The sequence below is a fragment of the Didymella exigua genome, assembly GCF_010094145.1.
Source record: "Didymella exigua CBS 183.55 unplaced genomic scaffold M421scaffold_33, whole genome shotgun sequence".
Lineage (NCBI taxonomy): Eukaryota > Fungi > Ascomycota > Dothideomycetes > Pleosporales > Didymellaceae > Didymella > Didymella exigua.
Genome location: NW_022984807.1, coordinates 226,282 through 249,937, shown reverse-complemented (window position 1 = coordinate 249,937; position 23,656 = coordinate 226,282). Strand labels below are relative to the sequence as shown.

Sequence of the window (23,656 nt, the reverse complement as noted above, 5' to 3'; positions counted from 1 at the left end):
TCAGATGTTTTCAGCTATTGTAGTATCGCCTTAATATCTGAAACCACGACAAATACACACGCACACACACAATGTCGAACGCAACGTACCAACCACCACCGCTCACAGGCCTGCGTGTCCTCGAGTTTGCAGGCCTGGCGCCAGGTACATAGCGACAGCATACGCAATACAGCAGCCGACTGACGACAAGTAGGTCCCTTCGCAGGCATGCTCCTCGCCGACTATGGCGCAACCGTCCTCCGCCTCGACCGCGCACCCGCCCACGACTCCGGCGCACCCAGCGACCAACTCACGCGCCGCAAGACAAGCATATGTGCTAACATGAAGACTGCCTCTGGCCTCGCATTGATCAAGAAACTGATCCCAAACGTGGATATTCTCATCGACCCCTTCCGACCCGGCGTTCTTGAGAAAGCTGGGCTTGGGCCAGAGGAAGTGCTGCTGAAGCTCAATCCGCGACTCATCGTTGCGCGCATGACGGGGTTCAGAAGAGATGGGAAGTACAGCGCGATGGCCGGGCATGATATCAACTACATAGCCGTGTCGGGTGTGCTGTCGTTGTTTGGTAGAAAGGGCGAGAAGCCGTATCCACCTGGCAATCTTATGGGTGACTTTGCCGGCGGAGGCGCGATTTGCTTTATTGGAATCCTGCTCGCCCTTCTGAACAGAGAGAAGAACGGGATCGGGCAGGTCGTCGAGGCGAACATGGTGGATGGCAGTGCGATGATGGCAACGATGCCGAGACTGGGGATGAAAAGTCCAGTTTGGGGCGCGGAGAGGGGTACGAACATGTTGGATGGTGGTTCGCCGTTCTACGACACATACGAAACGAAAGACGGGAAGTACACAGCTGTGTAAGTGCCCTAAGTGAGCGTGGGATCAAGACTAACAAAGCGTCAGTGGTGCGATCGAACCTCAATTCTGGGCCGCGCTGCTGAAAGGCCTTGAGCTGAAGCCAAGCGATCTGCCCGGAAACCGCGACAACAAAGATGACTGGCCGAAGCTGAAAGAATACTTCACTGGGGTGTTCAAGAAGAAGACACGCGACGAGTGGGCGGCGATCTTCGATGGCACAGATGCTTGCTGCACACCGGTGTTGACACATCCAGAGCTAGAAGCGCAAGGGTTCGATCAACGGCCGGCTGTGACACTGAAGTCGTCGCCGGGACTAGCCATTCACGAGGGTGATGATTCAAGACCTGCCGCGGTTGGACAGGGTATCGGTATAGAAGGCAGTGGCTGGGCGGTGCGGGGACTGCTAGCTGGCGACGGCGGAGAGGAGACACTTGCGCAGTGGACAGGCTGGACGAAGGGTCGGCAGTTCGTGGACGAGAAGGGCCTGCTTGGGTGGAAGGACACTGCGAAACTGTGAATGATTCTGACTATCGATCAGTGCGGAGTAAGTTCCCGAATGTTTGTCTGGTGGCTGAATATGTGGTGCCAGCAGGCTGAATGTACAATGCTTCTGTTGTTCCTACACATATAGTTATACACCCAAGAAATGCGATCAAGCCCTCTGCTGCCTCTTCTTTGGCTTCGCTGTCTTCTTTCCAGCGTTCCTCAGCTTCTTCTTTTCGATGTTGGCCTTTATCCTGGCCTGCGACTTGCGCCACGCCGCCCATCGATCGCCGGGTATGAACTTCTTGACCTGTACGTTTGCCTTCTCTGCCGCACGACCTATCTCCCAATTGGCCTCGCGGTAAGCGTAGCCCTTGTTCGCCTTAGCAATAATCTTTACTTGTCGTGATGTGTCCTTGATGCTGCTGTCGCTGCCGGGGCCTTCCCCAGTCTGCAGATCGTTGACCACAGCCTTCGCCTCGGCGTCTGACGGTGTGACCGATACGGCAACAAAGCCTAATCTCCTCGCTCGCGGGACGTTTCGTGCATACGGCAGCTGATGGTCTTTCTCGAGAGCTACGCCAATGTACTGGCGCTTGGGGTGCTTCAGAGGGTCCTTGTAGTACCGAACATATCCGGACTCGGTGGCGAAGACGCAGTGATCGCGGCCAAATTTGCAGTTCTCACCGGGGAACCAGTGTGTCCCGCGCTGGCGAAAGATGATGTTGCCCGGAATCACGTACTCTCCTGTATGGCGCCGTCAGCATTCCGTCCCTTTCGTTCCGTGCGCACATGGAATCCCGTACCTCCACTCTTCTTCGCTCCCAATCGCTTTCCTGGCCCATCCTTGGCGCCGTTGGCTCGTCCCTGAGCCTGATGTGCTGAATGTCTGACGAAAGACAAGGTCGGTACGTGTGCGGAGGCGCCATTGGCTGAGCGGATGGCTTCGATGACGCGAGAGGCAGGTAGTATAAAAGTCGATGGTGTCTGTATCGATGCGCGTACCGGCGCAAGTATCCGTGGGAGCAGCATGGCTGCGCTGGTGTTGACGTCGCTGATCGTGCTTGCTGTCCGAGAGTTTTCGAGGGCAGAAGGCGCGTTCTTAATTGGGCCTAGTGCTTTCCTTTGTTTGGTCGCTGCCCGCACCTGCAGCTGCTCACTTGAGAATAGCCCTTGAGCAAGTCACGACAACAAACTTCGACAGCAATAGTATATGGATTGTTTGCATCGAGTTGCACAGTAAGTACGTTGCTGAGCCACCCCGGGCATTGGATTCAACTGGATTAGCTGTCTCTTGCACACAGACCACGTGTGTATTCTCTCGCATACATCTCAATAACTTCGAGCAAGTATTCTCAGAGATGCTCACTGCCTACCGCCCTGGGTAGCACATAGTAACCGGTATCTCGTCCTCGACGTTACATTGGCTCTTTCATCACAAGGAATGTTACCTTGCCAGCTGTTCTCTTGACTGTCTACGGACAACGTTTGACAAAAGATAGTAGCAGCCTCCGCCTTACTCTACGATCACGAATTTGTCATTAGAGTCATCCCTAGATTCACACTAGCTTGCCGCTGGGCTCACCGCTTGGGTCTAGCGTGAGTGTTCCATAGACATCAAGAACAACTCAATATTGCAATTTTCGAAGCCTTTAGTACGTTCGTTACATTGAGCTGTAAGTGCTGACAGGGGCTCTACAAGCTCTTTAACTGAGAAATAGGTGTCTATGCGCGCGAAGCAAGCAATCTAATACGACGCTTACACGTCAAGCCGCCGTCAAACAATTCCAAATCCAGCTCCGCGAACCTCGACAACGCGACACCTTGATGTCCAACGCCACCAGCTCCAAATCGAACTGAGATGCAATATTATGGGTATCGTAAAAATATGCTGGTCCATCAACATGACTCGCCGGCGAGTTCAGTGCGTCGAAGACATGCTCACGGCAGTGTGTCCTGTCTGTAGCGACGATTTAGATTGTCGCTTTCTTCGAGTCGAAACATTCGAGTCGATGAGCTTACAGCAGTGATCGAAATCACCGTGGTTTCAGGCACATGCTCAGCTAGACCTGGTATATGTTGAAGAAGCAACTTTTGAGAAGAGAGCGACTTTGAGTTGTAGATAAGCCTCAATGGCAGCTTGTCGAGACATGGCGTCTTCGTTTGAGGCAGATCGTCGTTGGGGGTTACGTTCGATGGAGGATGTCCACGATGTGATGGTGGATGCTCGTCCTGGTGTCAAGTATGGGTGCTGAGATTGCTGAGATGACACGGAGGCCATGGTATCTGAGGAGCAGATGGACGAAGTTCGTGATGATGGTCGTGACAATGTTCTTGGAGCCATTGTGTTGGCAAACAAAGAGGATGGGAGACGAGATATACTCAAAGATGGACGATTTGCAATTGTCGCAAGTGGCCGAAGACTACTACCTCGGGTGGAAGCCTGCGACACGGTTTGTACGGTGTGATAACCGAAAGCTACGGACGAGGCTCCTACTCGACTACAAATAACATCTTGTCCCAGACACTAGGACGATAAAAAACGCCATGTCCCACCGGAAGATGATGACTTGTCCTTGGAGGATTTGCGAAAGCACATGGAAACGTTTCTAGTTGAGCATAAGATTAGCGAGCGCAGCCCAATGAGCGTGTAGCAGGTTTGATGGAGCTTGGTTTCATCCTGCAGATGATTTCACCGTCTGAACGGTAATCAGGCAGTCTTGACAAATCATTGATGCACGCGAGCTCTCCTGCAAGCCGCGACACTAGTTGCCTCGCAGTGGTATTCCAAATATTCCAAATCGGGGATGGTGCTAGGCACACCTTCTCGAAACAAGCCCTAACCATCGCTCCGTTGCAGTCGCGCACGCAGTCAGATCTCGTCTGCACTTGATCCTCGAGGAGGCTTAACTTCTCCTCAGGCCAATGTTCATGCGACATGGTAATTCACCCGGCTCGACTTGCACGGCGCTCACGGTCGCTTATACACCGAGGACCCTTCTACATACCTTTCGGAGCCAAGCCTACCAACGTTACTCCATCGTGCATTGCTCCATATATTCGCCATCATGTCAGATTGACTCGAATGTCGCTATGTACATGCATCTCAACACGACTTCAGCATGCACCTCGAGTAACACTAACCCGAGAGGCCTCCACTTCCTTCACAGAACCTATCATGACTTCGACAGGGTTCAATGTGCCGCACTAGATTTTGCAACACATCCACATGCTGCTCCATCGACGATGACGCGTCCTCAAACCGCATCCTGTCGCCGACAATTTACCCCAGACTGCTTACACCTAGCAAAGTGACAAATACTGACGACCTCCAACACGACGCCGAGCAAGCTGAACAGTACAACTTCATCACTCTATTCCCACTTTTTCGATCTCCCATACACCGCCTCTGGTATGGCTTCATCGCGATGCATCGCAATATATCACTGCATAGGATTTTCTGTTTTTAGCCTCGATTGGACACCAACCGCAGCCTCGAAGTGGAGTTAAATCAAATGCCTTGCGACACGGACACAGGTCCTCTCCAGAGCTTCGGATCGTGGACTCAGTTATATCTTTCCCGTGCCATATGCAAGGAATAAGAAACCATGGACCCAAGAAGGCGGCAAACTGCTGAGACTAACATGTCTCCATCGTCGGTCAGCAACTGCATTGCACTTAACACAGTGTGGTGAAAGTGATAAGACAACCTCAATGCGAGGCGCAGCCGCTAATCGGTACTGCTCACTTGTTGACCTATCTGACGTTGAAGGAGACGCGAAATCTGCCAGCGTCTTGACACCCGGTTGGACAACAATCTTGTTGTGAAGAAGCCGGACTGTTACCCTCGGGTTCGTCACATCGCAGACGTGCATAAGTCACGTGTTTGGTTCACTCTTATTGAGAACTACGCCTGGTTAAGTTTCCAGTTTGGCAATAATTCCGTGTGGTTGCTGCTAACTACGGTCCTAGTCTTACAGCATGTAATCCTCAAAAATCCTATGAGTCATCACCGGACTATAACGCCTTCAATATATTGCTGCGCAACTAGACTGTAGTGGTGCATCATCGAGGTAAACCAAGGGAGCTACAGTCGAAGTACGGTGGCAGTCCCACCTTATGTCAAAACTTACGACAATGTGTAGTGATCCCGCGACCAGACTGCAATCTCTTCTCAAGGGTTTTGGTACGCGTCGGTCATGATTGTCTCGCCTGTCTGGCCGCTGCACCCACCATGTATCCCAACCGTCAAGAAAGAAGATACAGAGAGGCATTAGTCATTCTTTTTAGCTCTTCCCGTGGACGACATGTGGTCGCAGAATCCGAACCTAGGGACGCAAATCCTGTGATATCTTCACGTGGCGAGTACCTTGGGGGGGGGGGGGGGGGGGGGTTGCGTCACCGATACACATTCAATAACCTCACATCTTTCCGATCACATCTAAAACTGCTAAAAAGACGCTTCGAGCAGACTCTTGGGTATGCATTATTCGTAGAGCATTTGGTGAGTGTCTTGGAGGTGAACGCAGCTACTGTTTTCGGGTGTCTCACATTGGCATGCTCAATACTTCATCTAGCTCACACTTTACGCAACCCTCAACATCATCACACAATGGACACAAATTCTCCGAGCTGGTTTGTAGCGTCTCAGCAGGCAACGACGAGCCTTCGGGGATCGGCCTTCATCGCGGCTCTGATTTTCACGACCCTTGCTTTCATCATCGTGATTCTACGATGGTACAGCAAGATTCGCCTTGTGCCGGGTACTTTGCGCCTTGAAGACTTCGTTATCACGGCCGCAACTGTAAGTACTCGTCCGAATGAAGAGGCTTCTGACTGAATCTGCATCAGCTTCTGTCCGTGGGTATGACCGGTGTAGCTGGCATGGGTAAGCTTCCTTCACCCGATTTTCATTTGCTAGCTCAGGAGTTCTTCACAGACTTCGCCCGCGACACAACACCCGTCGTTGACGAACAGGCCATCCTCGCCAGCCTCTCAGATAAGCTCAAAGTGCAATTCCCCACCGCCCACTAGTCACTGCTAATGTCCTGCAAGCTCGTGTTCGCAGAGTCGTTCCTCTATCAGCTTGCTATAAACCTTGTCAAGGTCACAATAATAACCCAGTACCTGCGAGTCTTTGCCCAGGTTCCCTACGTCAGATTCTCATGCTATGCACTCTTTGCCGTTGTCCTCGGCGCAACTACATGGGGTGTTTTCGGTACTATTTTTCTCTGTAACCCCATCAGGACATACTGGGACGTGACGGTTGAGGGACGATGTATGAACACGGAGCGTCATTTCTGGAGCACGAGTGTAATGGGTATCATCATTGATTGGGCGCTGTGGTTATTGCCTATGCCGGTTGTAGGGAAGTTGAGATTACCGGTGCATCAGAAACGGGGCCTTTGGGTGGTATTCGGGCTCGGGGGGTTTGTGTGCGCTGTCGGTATCCTGAGGTTAACGCTCGTCGAGAAAGCCCTTCACGAGGGCATGATAATTCGTAGGTGCAAGTATTTGCGTATTGAGCTGCACTGACTTGGCATAGAGTCCGGTACATATGCAGTGGTGTGGTCCACGATTGAACTCAACGTGGCCATCGCATGCGCGTCGCTGGTCGTTATGAGGCCGTTATTGACCCGTTGGATGCCTCCTTCGGTGTCAAAGCAGCGTGTATCGGCTAGCGACGACAGGAGAGATCTGAAGTAGTTGACAAACCTGTGATTATAGAGCTATCAGGCTGGCGAATTACTGTGGCCGTGGGAAGAGGGGAGCGAAGTACACGCAAGGATCGACGCATGCAGAATTTCGATTCTCAAAACGAGTACGGTAGATGTATAGGTAATTAGCAACGACACCATGCAGCGATTATTCGCCTACACTGTGACTAGAGGTCTCCAGTTTGCGGTAGAGCAGGGCCGCTGTCGCTACCATACTGTGTCTTTAAGTCCCACTGTGGTAGTTCAAGACACTCGTGCACTCGTCGTGTCAAGCGCCATTGTCCGACTCCACAGCCAGGCTCCAGAACGCGAATGCATGTATTTCCTGGGCGATGGAAGGCCCGCTCGTTGCGCTGTCGAAGTGCTTACCGGTATGACGTATGTCTCGTTCTCTAGCAGCGATGTAGCTCTTGCAAGCGTGTGTCAGAATTCACACGGGAGCCGAGGGTGCACACAGAGCGGCTTTGAGTCTGCACACAGTCCAAATCATTAGACTCTTGTCGCGCCTATAGACATCGCTGTGAACGGGCATATGACGAACGTGCCTTGCCAGGAGCTAGGGCCCACACGCTAAGGACATCACGACCCGCCCGCCTGCCATCTTCAACCTTGATGCTCAATCGACCTCGCCTCCACAAGCGACCCTCTCTTCTCGACTTGATCCAGAAGAAGAACATTTCCTATATCTCGACTTTCTCGAGCAGCAGCAGCCTGTTCGAAGACGACGTCGAGCCGCGCACCGTCCCGCTCCCACGGAGCCCACCGATAACACCGCAGCGCGAAGACGTCACGGAACCACCACCGCCACCCATCGCATTGAACGACGACAGCAATAGGGAACGCAAAGAGATCCCGGCAGCAAACATGGGTCCCGTAAGCTCTTCGCGGATGCAGCACTGGCCCAGCGCAGGCAGCTAATTGGCGGGGTGGCAGAAACCGAAGAAGCAGCAGGAGAAGCCTCAGCAGTCGCAGGCTGAGGAGAAGACACCCGATGGTAAGTGCTCAGCAGCAAAGGTTTTGATGCATTCCAGCAATTGCTAACACACTCCAGGCCAGGTCTTTTCCGTCTCCGGGTAAGTCACGACCTCGCACGTCTGCGCCGCCTACTAATCGGCTTAGTCCCGTCATTGTCGCCGAGAACATGATCGGCGTTGCCATGTACGAACTTGTATGTAGCTCGAGGATGCGCTCCAAAAGCATAGGCTAATGGTTGCAGGTCCGTGTTGGTCACGACAACCTCGTAGGAGAGGTCATCCGAATTGAGAACGACAAGGCCACCATCCAGGTCTACGAGGAGACCGGTATGCCAAGCACGTGAAAGCTTCACTGGACCAAAAACTGACGAGACATAGCTGGTGTCACTGTAGGCGACCCCGTCATGCGATCTGGACAGCCTCTCTCCGTCGAACTTGGCCCTGGTCTCATGGAGACTATCTACGATGGTATCCAGCGTCCCCTCAAGGGCATCTCGGACGCCTCGAACTCGATCTACATTCCCCGTGGTATCGATCTGCCCGCCCTTGACCGCAAGAAGAAGTGGGACTTCACACCCGGTAGCCTGAAGGTTGGCGACCACATCACCGGTGGTGATGTCTTCGGTACCGTCTTCGAGAACTCCCTGCTCAGCGAGCACAAGATCCTACTCCCTCCCCGCGCGCGCGGAACAATCACCCGCATCGCTGAGAAGGGCAGCTACACCGTCGACGAGAAAATCTTGGAGATTGAGTTCAACGGCAACAAGACTGAGCACAGCATGATGCACCGCTGGCCTGTGCGAGTACCCCGTCCTTCCAACGAGAAGCTGTCCTCCGATCGGCCTCTTATTGTCGGTCAGCGTGTCTTGGATTCGCTCTTCCCCTCCGTTCAGGGTGGTACTGTCTGCATTCCCGGTGCTTTCGGTTGCGGAAAGACTGTCATTTCTCAGTCACTGTCCAAGTTCTCCAACTCTGACATCATTGTCTACGTCGGATGTGAGTACTCCAAAAGAAAGCGTGGAGGTACCCAGCTAATCAGACAACAGGTGGTGAGCGCGGAAACGAGATGGCTGAAGTCCTGATGGACTTCCCTGAGCTGACTATCGAGGTCAACGGCAAGAAGGAGCCCATCATGAAGCGTACCACACTCATTGCGAACACCTCCAACATGCCTGTCGCAGCTCGTGAGGCTTCTATCTACACCGGTATCACTGTCGCAGAAGTACGTAGTGCTATTGCTTTCATTTGAAGGGATTTGCCGCTGACCTATTGCAGTACTTCAGGGACCAGGGCAAGGACGTCGCTATGATGGCCGACTCTTCGTCTCGTTGGGCTGAGGCTCTTCGTGAAATCTCCGGTCGTCTTGGAGAGATGCCTGCTGATCAGGGTTTCCCTGCTTACCTTAGTGCTAAGCTTGCGTCCTTCTACGAGCGTGCTGGTCGCGTCACCGCTCTTGGCAGCCCCGAGCGTCATGGATCAGTTTCCATCGTTGGTGCCGTCAGTCCTCCCGGTGGCGATTTCTCGGATCCTGTCACAACCAGTACACTCAACATTGTGCAAGTTTTCTGGGGTCTCGATAAGAAGCTTGCTCAGCGAAAGCATTTCCCCTCGGTTAACACTTCGATCAGTTACTCGAAGTACACAACGCCGCTCGACAAGTACTACGCCGAGAACAACCCCGATTTCCCTCGTCTCCGGGACCGCATCAAGGAGCTGCTTACAACTTCCGACGATCTCGACCAGGTCGTGCAGCTTGTCGGCAAATCTGCGCTGGGTGACTCTGACAAGATTACCCTTGATGTAGCTACATTGCTTAAGGAGGATTTCCTGCAACAGAACGGTTACTCTGATTACGATCAGTTCTGCCCGTTGTGGAAGACTGAATGGATGATGAAGAACATGATGGCGTTCCACGACGAGGCACAGAAGGCAGTATCCCAGGGACACAGCTGGCCTAAGGTCCGTGATGCGACATCAGAGATTCAGAGCCAGCTGCGAAGCATGAAGTTCGAGGTCCCGTCTGAGGGCGAGGAGGCGATCACAAAGAAGGTATGTCGTGCTCACTGTTATGATGCTATGACGTTCGCTGACAAGAACCGCAGTACGAGCAACTGTTGCAGAAGCTGACAGAGAAGTTTGCGTCTGTAATTGACGAGTAGACATGTGTACAAGGAAGCAGAGTTTGCATAGCGAAGTAGTTCCGAGTACATTGCTGAACGTAGATTGTGAATTGGAACAAGTCCCAAATGTTGTCGCCTGAAATCGCATACGACGCGTGCTCGTGCCCGGTGACCGCAGACCCCGACAAATGATTGGCTACTCAACCCCCGGTTGGGCAGGAATATGCCCGAAGAGGGCAGAACAGGCTGCCTGCTGCAGTTTTCATAGTACATGAGGTGCTGTAGGGAGGCGACCTAATCACTTGCAGTCGCCAAAATGAGCTGTGCAGTGGAACTCGGCCAGGGTCTCCCAGCACGGTGACGGAGTGCGCTCAGCCACAAGTGGCGCTGCTAGCTCGGGACATGTGCGTCGACGTTGATTGAACACCCATTCCCAAACACTCCCGCGCCGGTGCCCGAACGCACTACTTCCTTCTACCTACATATTCTCTCCTCCGTGCGCTCACCGACTTCATAATCTAAACCGCCGCGCACCCTCGCCCACCATGGCGACAAACCCTAATGCGTATGTTCTGCGTTCGAGGGGCATTCTGGGGATGCGGTCTGGGGTCTAAAGCTAACAAGTGACAGCATCAACGTCAACGACCCAAGCTTGATCACCCTCGTCAACAAGCTGCAGGATGTCTTCACCACAGTCGGAGTATGTCGCCCCTATACACCGCCGCGAATGCGCCCGCGCCGCCTTATCCAGCCCGCGGTGCATCCACGCCGAAGTTCAATACTGATACCTGTCGCAGGTACAAAACCCCATAGATTTGCCCCAGATTGCCGTCGTTGGATCGCAGTCCAGTGGAAAGAGTTCCGTGCTTGAGAATATTGTCGGTCGCGATTTGTGAGTGTCTTGCGCTCTTGCGCTCTGTCCCAGCTGCTGGACACCACCACTGACCACCTTGCGCAACAGCCTGCCTCGAGGCTCTGGTATCGTTACCCGAAGACCGCTCATCCTGCAGCTCATCAACCGTGCCTCGCAATCGAACGGTGTCAAGTCAGAGGAGATCAAGACCAGCGATGCCGAGTCCAACGTTGACGAGTGGGGAGAGTTCCTGCACATTCCCGGCCAGAAGTTCTACGACTTCAACAAAATCAGGGAAGAGATTATTCGCGAGACAGAGGCAAAGACTGGACGCAATGCGGGCATTTCACCAGCACCCATAAACCTGCGGATATATTCGCCGAATGTCCTGACCCTCACCCTCGTCGATTTGCCCGGTCTCACACGAGTGCCTGTCGGGGATCAGCCACGGGATATTGAGCGACAGATCCAAGAGATGGTCCTGAAACAGATCAGCAAGCCCAACGCTATCATCCTGGCTGTCACCGCCGCGAACACCGACTTGGCCAACTCGGACGGTCTGAAGCTGGCTCGAGAGGTTGATCCTGAAGGTCAGAGGACAATTGGTGTATTGACAAAAGTCGATTTGATGGATGAGGGAACCGACGTTGTCGACATCCTTGCTGGACGCATCATTCCGCTGCGACTGGGTTACGTCCCTGTTGTCAACCGAGGACAGAGGGATATCGAGAACAAGAAGGCCATCTCCCAAGCTCTCGCGCACGAGACATCGTTCTTCGAGAATCACAAGGCATACCGCAACAAGGCTTCGTACTGCGGTACACCGTACCTAGCCCGCAAGCTAAACTTGGTAGGCGTGGAAGTTCGCTTCACGAATGACTCATTTGCTAACACAACCAGATTCTCATGATGCACATCAAGCAGACTCTTCCCGACATCAAGGCGCGTATCGCCTCGTCGCTACAGAAGTACCAAATCGAGCTGGGTCAACTTGGAAACTCCATGCTCGGCAACAGCTCGAACATCGTCCTTAACATGATCACGGAGTTTACAAACGAGTACAGGGGTGTCCTTGACGGAAACAACCAAGAACTCTCTGCAACTGAGCTCTCAGGTGGAGCGCGTATCTCCTTTGTCTACCACGAGCTATACGCAAACGGTGTGAAGGCTGTTGATCCTTTCGACCAGGTCAAGGATGTCGACATTAGGACTGTGCTCTACAACTCGTCTGGTTCCTCGCCGGCACTGTTCGTTGGTACAACAGCTTTCGAGCTAATTGTCAAGCAGCAGATCAAGCGTTTGGAAGACCCCAGCTTGAAGTGTGTAAGCTTGGTCTACGATGAGTTGATCCGCATTCTTGGCGGGCTCTTGAACAAGCCTACGTTTAGACGTTACCCAGCCTTGAAGGAGAAGCTGTACGCTGTTGTCGTGCAGTTCTTGAAGAAGGCTATGGATCCCACCAACAAGCTCGTCCGTGATCTGGTCGGTATGGAGGCTGTATACATCAACACTGGTCACCCCGACTTCATCAACGGATCGCGGGCCATGGCCATCGTACACGAGCGTCATAACGGCGCCAAGCCACAACAGGTTGACCCTAAGACGGGCAAGCCTTTGCCGCCCCAGGTACCACCACGATCGATGTCGCCGTCTCTTGGAGGAGGATCGTCCGAGGACGGCGGCGGTTTCTTCGGCTCCTTCTTCGCCAGCAAGAACAAGAAGAAGATGGCGGCTATGGAGCCGCCGCCACCGACACTGAAGGCTTCCGGAACTCTCTCGGAGAAGGAGGCTCAGGAAGTCGAAGTCATCAGTGAGTGCTTGTCTATACGAACACCTTCGAGTCGACGCTAACCTTCTACAGAACTCCTGATCACATCCTACTTTAACATCGTCCGCCGCACAATGATCGACATGGTCCCTAAGGCCATTATGCTGAATCTCGTTTCGTGGTCAAGGGAGAACATGCAGAGCGAGCTGCTCACCAACATGTACAAGACCGACGAGCTCGACGAGCTGCTTAAGGAGTCCGAGTACACAGTCAGGAGGCGGAAGGATTGCCAGCAGATGGTGGAGAGCTTGACGAAGGCGCAGGAGATTGTCAACCAGGTGCAGTAGATGGAACGATGAGGCGGTTAGATTTCTGCTCCTTTCTCCGGGCTGGCATTCTCTGTAGGGTGTTCTGGCGCTAGAGTCGTGTAAAGGCAATTGAGCACGGTTGTATTCGCAGTGAGCAGAGAATGAATTGAGAGGCAGTGACAATCTATGACACAGTCGAGGCCCTCGCTTGACAAGGCTGTATCGCCCGTTTCGAGTTCTGGCTACGAGGGAGTGGTGACGCTTTTATAGGGCTGCCACGGTAAGCACTGCAGGACTGACTCGTCGACCAGTGGTATGAGACAAGGACGTGTTTCTAGATTCTCATTCACATGTACTGCAGCAGTAGTCGCGATATCCTGAAATTGCGTTGTGAAATCAAAACGGCAGCTTCTTCGGACTTCTACATTCGTGGCTCCACATCAAGGTCAGTGACACGGGGAAATGAACTTGCCTAATAGGGAAGGTTTTTAGAAATCTGGATTGCGGTGGATCGAGAAGTGAAAGACCAACCAAAGCTTGTTATTCATGAGATCGGCAAAGGTGGGGCTGCGGGTGCCTCGGCCCTTCGAGGGAGACAGGTTTGCGGCCCGTTTTCTACCAGCACACAATTTTCTCTTTTACATTCTCTGGTGCAAAACGTTCTGAGGCAATCGTTTCGCCCCGCAAAATATGCAACGATCTTGCATGTGAGAACTTGGTAAGCATGGATCTTGATCCGGTACTAGCACTGCGCCATGGCGACAACACATAAGCGAACGAGAACCGGATGCTGGACTTGCAGAGAAGCTGGGTACAAGTGTGATGAACAGAAACCCTTCTGCCAACGATGCACTCGACTCGAAATCGCTTGCAAAGGCTATGGAGTCAGACTCAAGTGGCAAGACCAACCTATCGGAACCTTGGTTAAGAAGCCTCGTGCCCCAAGGAGAAAGAGGGCACTCGAGGCCAACGGCATTTCGACTCCAGCGAGCACCATCAGCAATGCGTCGATATCCTCCCCGGACACAAGCTCGTCGGACATTTTCCATTCACCCATGTCAGCAGTTAGCGTACCACGCACATCAATACACGGTGTAGGTCTTGGGCCGGAACTGTCTGTCAGCGACAGAAGACTTCTTCACTACTGGGTTGACCAACTCTCTTCGTTGATCTCTGTTGCTCCGCGCAATGGCAAGCCGACACCGTTCCAGCTTCATCTTACGTCAATGGCATGCGACTCAGCCGCACTTCGATCAACTGTACTGTCTATGGCAGCAAACCATCTATCTCTGCAATCATCGGACCCATCGCTACGCGTCCAGGCTTATCGGCATCAACGCGATGCTATTCATCTGCTACAAGCTGTTATCCAAGATCCTCGACAGGCATATTCCGAGTCTGCACTGGCAACCGTTTTGATGATGCAAGTCTCAACACGTCTTTTTGGCGAAGACAACGAAGCCAGTATTGTCAATCACTTAATGGGGGCGAGGGCCATGATATCCAGACGCGGACTAGACGACTGGCTCAGTTCCTCGAGCGCACGCTTCCTCCTAAGTCTTTTCGCATATCACGACATTCTCTCGTCTGTCTCACGAGCACACCAACCTTTGTTCGACCACGATGCAGACTTCGAAGCTGTAGAGGGTGCGGATGACATGCGTGGCATAGCTGAAGTTCTCCTGGTCGTGGCACGCACATCTCAATTACAACATGCCATCAAAGTCCGACAAGACGCTGGAGGAGAAAATGCGCTTACAGAGACGGAAGATTCCACGGGCCGGGATCTCCAACAGAAGCTGCTCGCAATGCAATTTGATGCGCAGCGAATCGAATCTCACGGCAGCTCTGATATCAGTTTCACGGCTGAAGCCTACCGCCATGCCGCATTCATCTACCTGTACCGAACTTGGCTTGGCGTGGGCGCTCCCAACCCTATCAGTGTCGAGCACATTCAAAACTGTCTGGCATACTTATCGCGGGTTGATGTAGCATCACCTCTCATATCATCGCATGTCTGGCCTCTGTTCAGCGCTGGTTGCGAGGCCATCGATCCCGCCCAACGTCAGTTCGTGAGAGACAGGTTTCAGAGCATGTACGCGTCCAAACTGTTCCCGAGTTGGAACAGGGTCATGCGGGACGTCGAGGAAGTATGGACTGCAAAGGATGAAGAGGAACGCATGAAGGGCCAGGCTGGCGCGGAGAAGGTTGACTGTATACAGGTCATCCTGAGAAGGAAGGGAAGAGAGGTAGACTTCTCGTAGCGGAGTGCTGGCTGATCCATTGAAGAAGATTGTTTGGGCTTGTACGTCTGTGGCAGTATCTCGCGTTCTATCTCAGGAGGATTGATAATTGACGGAGTTGGCATCGTGGTGTTGTGATTTTTATCTCAATTTGATCGATGGACTTAAGTATGCAATACACTGTCTTGCTTCACGGTAATTTGTACATCACGGCGTGATTAAAGCGTCCTACAGCTTCGAATCTTAGGGTATTGACCTTAGGTATAGCCTACCCATGACTGTCTGCTTACATTTTCTATGCAGCCTTGTTGACGTTCACAGGGAAGGCGGAGCCGGACAGTCCTAGCGTCATGTCTGGGCCCACTTTTCAAAAGTTCCAATGCTCGCGACTCGGCGATCAACAGCCGCAACACCGCAACACACATTTCACTCGCGCAATCCTCAGTTGCTCGTTGCACATAACCACAATATATCCACAACCTAAAGCAGAAGTGCACCTCCCCCCTCATCATGTCCGGCAACACGCCAAAGTCGATGTCGAGTCGGCTCATGACAATGAAGGTAAGCTTCTCTACGCGCATGCTGCACAACAAACGCCAACAGTGCCCAGTTCATGCAGCGCTCGGCAGCAAAGAACGTCGCATCCTCGCCAACAACACCGAACGGACCCGCTTCGAAGAGAGTGCGCCTCTCGAACGGTGGCTCCGCGGCCGCAGACCGACAGATCCTTGAGTCGGCGCTTGCCGAAGATGCGAAGAAAGAACAGGAGGCGCGCGACAAAGCTGCGCAATACACAGGCGAGACAAAGTGGGTGCTCAGCTATACGGATCCGTTGGAAGGCAAGCGAGGCGATGCTCTCACTGTTAGACAGGCAGGGTTCGCAGAGCTTGATGCAGACGACAGCGATGACGAGGACGAAGAGCCAGCACAGCCAATAAGGAGACAGTATGGCGGTGGTGTCAAGAAAGCAAGCGTATGTTTGACGTGCGGTTACTGTGCTGGACTTGCTCGCTAATAAAGATCAGAAACATGTGTTCGAGAAAACCGAGGGCTCCGATGGCGAGACAGAATCCTCCTCCGAAGACGACTACGACTCAGACGATCCAACCGCCGAGCTCATACGCGAGACGAAGCGAGAGATGTCCTCGAAGAAACGTGAATCGCGAAAGAGCCTGGGAGACGCATCACCAGCTGCCAGACCGATAAACGAAGACGCCAACCTCGATCGCCTGACATCGCTCAGTGGAGGCCGTAAGCCTGCAGGACGTGACATGAGCAGCATGGAGTGCTTCAAGTGTGGGCAGAAGGGACATGCTAAGGCTGATTGCCCAAATCCTGGACGCAGCTCTGCTGGGCGGGGTCGAGGCCGTGGCGGACGAAGGTAAAGAACATGCCATGCAGCAGGTCCTTCTCTATATTCGGAGACGCCTGATACTATCTGGTCAAGTATTGCTACCGTAATCTGGTGGCCCACCGGACATAAAGCCATCAGTGGCTCTACACCGGTCATCTTGCGCCTAAACAGCGATCTTCTGGCCTAAATGCCTCGCCATTGGTTCAACACCGATAGAGAGCTGAGAGCTCGAAAGCCTTGTCCATAACAAAGCTTTGTAGGCTTACGTGGACATGAGGGGTCGGTCTGATGTCTCTCTTCCCCGCACTCTGTCGCTGACCGCTAGACGTTTGCCTGTTCAGCCACAAGCCATCTCACTACTCTCGTGTTCTAGCACTGCAATGGCGTGCTACACGTGCATCGACATTTCCATGACTACGAACAGCGAACAGCGAAAGGCAAATGGCACTGGTTCGGAGCGTCACTGCAAAGCTTATTCCGCTCCAGCTTTGCTTCCCTGTGGAGCTGAGATGTCCCAGGATGATGCTGTGGAAACAGGAATCGGCCACGAGCTGATTTTCCAGTCCATATGAAACACGTAGTTCTCTCTGCTGCGATACCACTTAGCAATCGCGATCGAAACAATCATACAACGGACTTTTCTCTGTGCCGCAACAACCGCAATGTCTTTCTCAACCAAACCAGCATTCGTCCACTACGGAACCTGGGATGACGAGACCCGCTCCCACCCAGCCATGAAGTGGATGTCCGTCGCCCCTGGCTCCCCACTGCCCTCCCCACTAACATCCCCCAGGGAGCACTACACGAACCAATTTGACGCCAAAGCCGTCGACGATGTCAAAAACAACCTGTTGACCCACGACCACGTCCTTGTCCGCACCACGGGCCAAATGGACGCGGGCGCGCAAGCCTCGGTCGATGCGCTGTACAAGGTACTCTACGCCCCGTTTGCGAAATGGGCGCACATCCCCCAGCACGTCATCTGCTACGCGGTCGAAGATGGGTGGGAGATGATGGGGCACGCGACGCTGTATTGGACGCTTGCTGTGCCGGGCAAGCAGGAGAGTGGTGCTAATGTCAGGGATCAAGAGGGGAATGAGTGGGATGGGGCGAATCCGGCCGCGTTTAACTTCAGGTACAGGATGGAGGGTGGTGAGATTAGAATGTGTAGGATGGAGATTGCGGCGGATCCGTCGACGGTGATTGTGAGCATGTTGAAGAGAGGGATGATGAAGGCCGAGGATTTGATGAAGTAGAATTGGTCTTCGAGGGTGGGTGGTTGTGCTACGGCTTTCGAATGTGCCTTCTTTCTGCTGGTTGTGTGTTTGCAACCAACGCCGTCTCGTTTGTTGGTATGTCCGTGTCGTATCTACACTGTTCAGCCTACTTTCTGCCCATCCTCAATCAACATGTACTCGTCGCCGACCATCATCTTCATCTGGCTATCGTCCATGAAGTTATCGTGATCGCTGTTCAGTGCAGCGCCGTCTTTGTCGTACAGAAACTTGGCCAGCGCAAGGTAGTCTGGAAACACAAAGGTGCATATCGCATCGTAGTCCATCAGCCTCGCGTTGCCATGCATGATGTCCTGGAGCATTTTCCTATCACGGTCTAGGTGGTAGGACAGGCTGTAGCTGACGATCCCATGGCGCTGCAGGATGGGCACCGCGCGCTGGGCGTGGCTGTGATTGTAGTACTCGACGAAATCCGCGTCAGACATGCCCGCTTTCTTCTTGATGTAGATGGTTGCTTTGACGACTTTGCGGAATCCGGGTGTGTTCGGGTAGCCTGCCTCGAAGGCTTTGGGCACCATGATGGACGGCCAAACGCGCGGCGAGATGGTGAAGAAGATGCACGGGTTCAAACACTGGACCCAGAGGTTCCTGTCAGGCGGCACGAGGCTCAAACATGCTCTCTAGGGTAGTCAGCCTCCGCATGTCATGTCTTGCCCCACGTAATCGAGTCTATTTAGCCTTGCTGGGTGTTGATGATGATGTGTAAGACTAGGGCGTTTCGCGCCCACCAGTGCACCGGAACCGAGGCGTGACTATTACTGATACGTAGCCATCCATGCCGCATCGTGCATCTTCTCTTACATTCCGTGGTATATTACCCAATTCCTTTCACCGCCCTTCGTTGCCTCGTGCGAACTGTCCGCTCCCTGGGCGCAATTGATTGGCGTGCACAAGCGGTTGTGGTGGGTTTGACAGCACGTTACAAACGCGCGCTCTGGAAACATCTTGGCCCCACTGCTCTTGCTCTTGTGCGTGAATGAAGAACGCCCGGCGTCTGGGGAACAAGTGCCTCGTGCCACACGCTCGACCGGTCCTTCTCGCACGCTCGTCCGCTGTCTGTGAAGTTGCGCGACTCACGCCATTGACGTGTCCCACCACTAGCTACGCTGTGCTTCGCTATAAGCACCAGCACCCGCACCAGCACCCCTCAGCCAGCCCTCACACTGTCTCACACCCCCCGCACACCCCTCACACTCCTCACACCCCGCAAACTGCCCGTCGACACTACTCACACTCGCACACGCCCCGGGCAGCTCGCACAAACACGATGGGGGAGCCACTGGCACGGGAGGCGGCGCGGGAAGCGGCGCGAGAGCGCATTGAGAACCTGGAGCGCCCGCAGCTCGACGACCGCTCGTACCGCATCGTCACACTGTCGAACAAGCTCGAGGTGCTGCTGATCCATGAGGCGGGGAGCGACAAGGCGGCCGCCGCCCTGGACGTCAACGTGGGCAGCTTCAGCGACGCAAAGGACATGCCGGGCATCGCCCACGCAGTCGAGCACCTGCTGTTCATGGGCACCGAGAAATACCCCAAGGAGAACGCCTACAACACGTATCTGACCTCGCACGGCGGCTACTCGAACGCCTTCACCGCCGCCACCTCGACCAACTACTACTTCGAGCTCTCCTACCAGCCCGCGACCGACGACACCGACCTCGAGTCCAAGGACGAGTCGCCGCTGTGGGGCGGACTCGACCGCTTTGGCCAGTTCTTCATTGCCCCGTTGTTCCTCGAGGACACGGTCGACCGCGAGATCAAGGCCGTCGATTCCGAGAACAAGAAGAACCTGCAGAACGACACATGGCGCTTGCACCAGCTGAACAAAGCTCTTGCGAACCCAGAGCACCCGTACTGCCACTTCTCGACAGGAAGCTGGGTCACGCTGCACGACGACCCGATTGCGCGAGGCGTCAAGATTCGCGACAAGTTCATGGAATTCCACTCCAAGCACTACTCGGCGAACCAGATGAAGCTGGTCGTGCTGGGCCGTGAAAGCTTGGACACCCTCGAGCAGTGGGTCGAGGACATCTTTGCGCAGGTGCCCAACAAGGATCTTCCAAAGAGGCGGTGGGACATGCCAGTCTACACAGAGAGGGAGCTGCTTACACAGGTCTTCGCAAAGCCGGTCCTGGAGTCGAGATCGCTCGAGCTTCAGTTCCTGTACCGCGACGAGGAGGAGCTCTACGAGTCACATCCCTCGAGATATCTCAGCCACCTGCTGGGTCACGAGGGACCGGGCAGTATCTTGGCATACATCAAGGAGAAGGGCTGGGCGAACGGACTGGGTGCGGGAGGTTCTACACTATGTCCCGGCTCAGGCTTATTCAGCGTCAACGTGAAGTTGACCGACGAGGGTCTGAAAAACTACAAGGAGATCGCCAAGATCATCTTCCAGTATATCGCCTTGATCCGCGAGCAGCCACCCCAGGAATGGATAGTGGACGAGCAGAAGCGCATCAGCGAAGTCGACTTCCGTTTCAAGCAGAAGAGCCCACCAAGCCGGACAGCAAGCGGACTGGCTGGCGTCATGCAAAAGCCGTACGATCGTACGAAGCTGTTGAGTGGTCCAGCAGTCATCAGCAAGTTCGACTCCAACCTCATCAGCGAGGCCATGTCATACTTGCGACCGGACAACTTCAGGATGACCATTGTCAGCCAGAATTTCCCAGGCGACTGGGACCGCAAGGAGAAGTGGTACGGCACCGAGCACAAGGTTGAGAAGATCCCCGAGGACTTCCTCAAGGAGGTCAGGGAAGCGTTTGAGAGCGAGAACAGGCCGAAGGAGCTGCACCTCCCGCACCGCAACGAGTTCATTCCCAGCCGACTGGATGTCGAAAAGAAGGAGATCGAGACACCTGCCAAGGAGCCGAAGCTGGTCAGACACGACGACAACGTTAAGATCTGGTGGAAGAAGGACGATCAGTTCTGGGTACCCAAGGCTAACGTTCACATTTACTTCAAAACGCCTATTACATACGTTAGCGCGAGAGTAGTGCTCCTTTGTACACTCTTCCGCGAGCTCGTTAACGACGCGCTCGTCGAGTACTCATACGATGCCGATATCTCCGGCCTAGTATACGACTTCAGTAATCATATCAGCGGTCTTTCGATCACTGTTAGTGGGTACAACGATAAGCTGCACGTACTGCTCGAGAAGGTACTCCTGCAAGTACGCGATCTTGAGGTACGCGAAGACCGCTTTGCCATTATTCACGACAGAATGTCGCGCTCGCTGCGCAACTGGGATATCGGGCAGCCGTACGGTCAAGTTGGCACTTATTCGCGCACATTCAAGAGCGACAGGAGCTTTATGAACGAGGACCTGACTAAAGAGCTGGACAATGTGACAGCTAAGGATGTGCAGGAGTTCTACCCTCAGATCCTTGCGCAATGCCAGATCGAGGTTTTGGCTCACGGCAACTTGCGCAAGGAGGAGGCATTGAAGATTACAGACAAAGTGATTGAGATCGTAAAGCCCAGACATCTGCCGGATAGCCAGTTGCCCATTCGACGGAACCTTATTCTGCCTCCTGGGAGCAATTACATCTACGAGAAGCAACTGAGGGATCCCGCAAATGTGAACCACTGCATTGAGTACAGCTTGTACGCTGGCAACCGTTACGACAACGACATCCGGGCCAAGTTGCTCCTAATCGGCCAGATGACCGATGAGCCGTGCTTCAACCAGCTACGAACCATCGAGCAGCTCGGCTACGTCGTCTTCTCAAGCGCAGCCTTCCACGACACATGGGCCGGCTACCGCATCCTGATCCAGAGTGAGAAGGACTGCAGGTACCTCGAGGGCCGCATTGAGAACTTCCTCAACTCTTTCGAGAAGACGCTGCAAGAGATGAGCGAAGAGGACTTCGAGGGCCACAAGCGAGCGATCATCAATAAGCGTCTGGCGAAGCTGAAGAACCTAAGTCAAGAGGACAACAGGTTCTGGAATCATATCTACAGTGACTCGTATGATTTCCTGCAAGGTGTGTTTGTCAATTTGCTCCAACTTCACTTTTACTGACTCAAACAGCCGACACCGACGCTGAGTTCATCGGCAAGCTCACCAAGAAGGACCTCGCAGATTTCTACGCACACTATATATCCACCGCCTCGCCGCATCGCGCAAAGCTTTCAGTCCACCTGCAAGCGCAGTCCAAGCCCAAGGAGCCCACCCTCGACGAGAAGAAGCAAGCCGCCATCGCCGCGCTTACCGTCATCTTCAACGAGCACAAGATTGATGCCAATGCGGATGACGTGAAGAGCCGCATTGAGGATGTCACCTCTGCTGACGGCATCCCCAGTGCCATTGGAACTTACCTCAATCATTCCCTGTCGCTCGACAAGGAGACAACAGACAAGATCCTCGACTCAACGAAGGCTGCGCTAGGTGTTGCCGACGCCGGGCTCCCCGCTGAGCCGGAGGTCAAGGCTGATGCAGCGAGCCCTTCGGGTGCGGGCCAGCCCGTTCTCATCAAGGATGTGCACGCGTGGAAGGCTGGTATGCAGGTTAGTGCTGGCGTCAAGCCGGTCAGGCCTTTGGAGGAGTTCGTCGAGATCGCAGAGAGGCTTTAAGATGGCCTCAAAGCACTGGATACAGGAGTTTTTCTGTCGCAAGGTGCAAATAGAACGGGAAGCAGTCTCGACGTACTCCCAGATCGAAAATTAGCGATTAGGTAGATGGCGTGGGTGGCTACCTGCTACCCATTGTACAAACAATCTCCAACCCCCTTCTCCCCCTAAATACCACCACCTCGCTATCCTTCATATACCTTCCCACCCAACCCATCCAGCCTGTTGTCTGCACAAACAGGCACCCCCAAGCTCCACGCCCGCGGAAACACCATCCCAAACCGCCCCATCAGCGCCCGCAACTGCGCCTCGCTCCCCGGCACAATGTTCACAAACACTCGCTCCGCATCGCACATGGGCTCGGAGTGCACGGCGCCCTGCTCACCGCCCGTGCAGAATAACACCACCTCGCCAGCTTTCGCCTGCACCATTTCCTTGTCTGCGAACAATGCGGCCAGCACTCGGCGCACGGCAAGACCAGTGTCGAAACAGCCCGCGCACCGGATCGAACTGCACGTGTGCGGGCGCTTCGCTGCTTCGCAGCGCGCTACGGAGCGCAGTGTGGATAGCGCTGTGGCGTTAGAGGACGGGGGGAGGAACAGCGTCGGCGCGCCCAGGAGCGTGGCGCACAGTTTCCAGCCCCCCTTGTCACCTCCCTTCATGACAAAACTCGGCGCATCTCGCGCTGCGCTTCCTACCGCCGAGAAGAAGTCGTCGTCGACGTGCCAGCGCCGAGTGTCGTACTCGTGGGTTGGCAACGTGGCGCGCAGGGTGAGCCAGTAGTGTTGCACTCCTGCGCCGCGCAGGAAGGTGTGCAGGAAGGTTAGCAGGGGGTGCAGATGCTGCGCCAGCGAGGAGGGAGAGGAGGTCGCGTGGGTGCTCCAGGTTTGCAGTGAGGGGGGGAGGGAGGCTGGTGTGAGGAGTGGGCCGCAGTACGTCCATGTTGATGTGTGTTTGATCTTGAGGGATGGGGGTGGTGGTGCGGTTGTGGAGGCGTAGGGGAGGAATTTATAGGCGCCGTGTTTGGGAAGGCTATCCATCGTTTGGGTTCGAGTTTTTGGTATTGGGGTTTGGTGCTGTGTCGCTCTTTCTGGGCCTTGCTTGATTGCACTTA

At 54.1% G+C, this 23,656-nt stretch overlaps 13 protein-coding genes across 13 annotated transcripts; 9 read left to right on the top strand and 4 right to left on the bottom strand.

The window, feature by feature from the left end:
• Positions 1-71: 71 nt before the first annotated feature.
• Positions 72-1,372, top strand: M421DRAFT_8297 (alpha-methylacyl-CoA racemase; the record flags this gene model as incomplete). Its single annotated transcript, XM_033597542.1, has 3 exons — positions 72-144; positions 194-854; positions 901-1,372. The coding sequence occupies 3 exons, from the start codon at positions 72-74 to the stop codon at positions 1,370-1,372; spliced, it is 1,206 nt and encodes a 401-aa protein (XP_033445291.1).
• M421DRAFT_424258 (60S ribosomal protein L2, mitochondrial precursor) lies at positions 1,071-2,573 on the bottom strand. Its single transcript, XM_033593699.1, has 2 exons — positions 2,145-2,573; positions 1,071-2,085 (listed from the first exon to the last, which is right to left on the bottom strand). The coding sequence occupies exons 1-2, from the start codon at positions 2,368-2,370 to the stop codon at positions 1,508-1,510; spliced, it is 804 nt and encodes a 267-aa protein (XP_033445290.1). The 5' UTR covers positions 2,371-2,573; the 3' UTR covers positions 1,071-1,507.
• A 367-nt stretch (positions 2,574-2,940) lies between these two features.
• Positions 2,941-3,891, bottom strand: M421DRAFT_424257 (uncharacterized protein). Its single transcript, XM_033593698.1, has one exon. It carries the CDS (start codon positions 3,680-3,682, stop codon positions 3,398-3,400), a length of 285 nt encoding a protein of 94 aa, XP_033445289.1. The 5' UTR covers positions 3,683-3,891; the 3' UTR covers positions 2,941-3,397.
• Positions 3,892-5,421: 1,530 nt separating this feature from the next.
• Positions 5,422-6,280, top strand: M421DRAFT_267455 (uncharacterized protein). The gene has a single exon (XM_033588753.1). It carries the CDS (start codon positions 5,573-5,575, stop codon positions 6,176-6,178), a length of 606 nt encoding a protein of 201 aa, XP_033445288.1. The 5' UTR covers positions 5,422-5,572; the 3' UTR covers positions 6,179-6,280.
• Positions 6,281-7,233, top strand: M421DRAFT_267456 (uncharacterized protein). Its single transcript, XM_033588754.1, has 2 exons — positions 6,281-6,838; positions 6,884-7,233. Exons 1-2 carry the CDS (start codon positions 6,382-6,384, stop codon positions 7,042-7,044), a joined length of 618 nt encoding a protein of 205 aa, XP_033445287.1. The 5' UTR covers positions 6,281-6,381; the 3' UTR covers positions 7,045-7,233.
• A 392-nt stretch (positions 7,234-7,625) lies between these two features.
• On the top strand, positions 7,626-10,289 carry M421DRAFT_424254 (V-type ATPase). The gene is made up of 9 exons (XM_033593697.1): positions 7,626-7,928; positions 7,989-8,049; positions 8,107-8,128; positions 8,175-8,223; positions 8,272-8,356; positions 8,408-9,025; positions 9,076-9,251; positions 9,305-10,078; positions 10,132-10,289. Exons 1-9 carry the CDS (start codon positions 7,668-7,670, stop codon positions 10,186-10,188), a joined length of 2,103 nt encoding a protein of 700 aa, XP_033445286.1. The 5' UTR covers positions 7,626-7,667; the 3' UTR covers positions 10,189-10,289.
• A 182-nt stretch (positions 10,290-10,471) lies between these two features.
• M421DRAFT_424253 (dynamin-2) lies at positions 10,472-13,484 on the top strand. Its single transcript, XM_033593696.1, has 6 exons — positions 10,472-10,714; positions 10,780-10,849; positions 10,947-11,041; positions 11,111-11,852; positions 11,903-12,812; positions 12,864-13,484. Exons 1-6 carry the CDS (start codon positions 10,695-10,697, stop codon positions 13,115-13,117), a joined length of 2,091 nt encoding a protein of 696 aa, XP_033445285.1. The 5' UTR covers positions 10,472-10,694; the 3' UTR covers positions 13,118-13,484.
• A 239-nt stretch (positions 13,485-13,723) lies between these two features.
• Positions 13,724-15,517, top strand: M421DRAFT_424252 (uncharacterized protein). Its single transcript, XM_033593695.1, has one exon. The coding sequence runs from the start codon at positions 13,834-13,836 to the stop codon at positions 15,340-15,342; it is 1,509 nt and encodes a 502-aa protein (XP_033445284.1). The 5' UTR covers positions 13,724-13,833; the 3' UTR covers positions 15,343-15,517.
• Positions 15,518-15,712: 195 nt separating this feature from the next.
• M421DRAFT_267391 (uncharacterized protein) lies at positions 15,713-16,827 on the top strand. Its single transcript, XM_033588752.1, has 3 exons — positions 15,713-15,882; positions 15,932-16,294; positions 16,347-16,827. The coding sequence occupies exons 1-3, from the start codon at positions 15,832-15,834 to the stop codon at positions 16,704-16,706; spliced, it is 774 nt and encodes a 257-aa protein (XP_033445283.1). The 5' UTR covers positions 15,713-15,831; the 3' UTR covers positions 16,707-16,827.
• Positions 16,828-17,337: 510 nt separating this feature from the next.
• Positions 17,338-17,931, top strand: M421DRAFT_8291 (uncharacterized protein; the record flags this gene model as incomplete). Its single annotated transcript, XM_033597541.1, has 2 exons — positions 17,338-17,420; positions 17,469-17,931. The coding sequence occupies 2 exons, from the start codon at positions 17,338-17,340 to the stop codon at positions 17,929-17,931; spliced, it is 546 nt and encodes a 181-aa protein (XP_033445282.1).
• A 122-nt stretch (positions 17,932-18,053) lies between these two features.
• Positions 18,054-18,488, bottom strand: M421DRAFT_8290 (uncharacterized protein; the record flags this gene model as incomplete). Its single annotated transcript, XM_033597540.1, has 1 exon — positions 18,054-18,488. One exon carries the CDS (start codon positions 18,486-18,488, stop codon positions 18,054-18,056), a length of 435 nt encoding a protein of 144 aa, XP_033445281.1.
• A 749-nt stretch (positions 18,489-19,237) lies between these two features.
• M421DRAFT_400992 (insulin-degrading enzyme) lies at positions 19,238-22,683 on the top strand (the record flags this gene model as incomplete). Its single annotated transcript, XM_033590212.1, has 2 exons — positions 19,238-21,956; positions 22,004-22,683. The coding sequence occupies 2 exons, from the start codon at positions 19,238-19,240 to the stop codon at positions 22,543-22,545; spliced, it is 3,261 nt and encodes a 1,086-aa protein (XP_033445280.1). The 3' UTR covers positions 22,546-22,683.
• Positions 22,684-22,727: 44 nt separating this feature from the next.
• Positions 22,728-23,582, bottom strand: M421DRAFT_71042 (uncharacterized protein; the record flags this gene model as incomplete). The annotated part of the gene is made up of 1 exon (XM_033596759.1): positions 22,728-23,582. The coding sequence occupies one exon, from the start codon at positions 23,580-23,582 to the stop codon at positions 22,728-22,730; it is 855 nt and encodes a 284-aa protein (XP_033445279.1).
• Between the last annotated feature and the right edge of the window lie 74 nt (positions 23,583-23,656).

Bases quoted from the DNA above. Each gene is read 5' to 3' on its own strand.
- M421DRAFT_424258 (XM_033593699.1), bottom strand. From the start codon at position 2,370: ATGCTGCTCCCACGGATACTTGCGCCGGTACGCGCATCGATACAGACA. The intron at 2,086-2,144 runs GTACGGGATTCC...GGCGCCATACAG, and splicing joins GGGAGCGAAGAAGAGTGGAG to GAGAGTACGTGATTCCGGGC.
- M421DRAFT_424257 (XM_033593698.1), bottom strand. From the start codon at position 3,682: ATGGCTCCAAGAACATTGTCACGACCATCATCACGAACTTCGTCCATC.
- M421DRAFT_267455 (XM_033588753.1), top strand. From the start codon at position 5,573: ATGTATCCCAACCGTCAAGAAAGAAGATACAGAGAGGCATTAGTCATT.
- M421DRAFT_267456 (XM_033588754.1), top strand. From the start codon at position 6,382: ATGTCCTGCAAGCTCGTGTTCGCAGAGTCGTTCCTCTATCAGCTTGCT. The intron at 6,839-6,883 runs GTAGGTGCAAGT...GACTTGGCATAG, and splicing joins TCACGAGGGCATGATAATTC to AGTCCGGTACATATGCAGTG.
- M421DRAFT_424254 (XM_033593697.1), top strand. From the start codon at position 7,668: ATGCTCAATCGACCTCGCCTCCACAAGCGACCCTCTCTTCTCGACTTG. The intron at 8,357-8,407 runs GTATGCCAAGCA...GACGAGACATAG, and splicing joins CCAGGTCTACGAGGAGACCG to CTGGTGTCACTGTAGGCGAC. The intron at 9,252-9,304 runs GTACGTAGTGCT...GACCTATTGCAG, and splicing joins CCGGTATCACTGTCGCAGAA to TACTTCAGGGACCAGGGCAA.
- M421DRAFT_424253 (XM_033593696.1), top strand. From the start codon at position 10,695: ATGGCGACAAACCCTAATGC. The intron at 10,715-10,779 runs GTATGTTCTGCG...AACAAGTGACAG, and splicing joins ATGGCGACAAACCCTAATGC to CATCAACGTCAACGACCCAA. The intron at 12,813-12,863 runs GTGAGTGCTTGT...AACCTTCTACAG, and splicing joins TCAGGAAGTCGAAGTCATCA to AACTCCTGATCACATCCTAC.
- M421DRAFT_424252 (XM_033593695.1), top strand. From the start codon at position 13,834: ATGGCGACAACACATAAGCGAACGAGAACCGGATGCTGGACTTGCAGA.
- M421DRAFT_267391 (XM_033588752.1), top strand. From the start codon at position 15,832: ATGTCCGGCAACACGCCAAAGTCGATGTCGAGTCGGCTCATGACAATG. The intron at 15,883-15,931 runs GTAAGCTTCTCT...AACAGTGCCCAG, and splicing joins GTCGGCTCATGACAATGAAG to TTCATGCAGCGCTCGGCAGC. The intron at 16,295-16,346 runs GTATGTTTGACG...AATAAAGATCAG, and splicing joins GTGGTGTCAAGAAAGCAAGC to AAACATGTGTTCGAGAAAAC.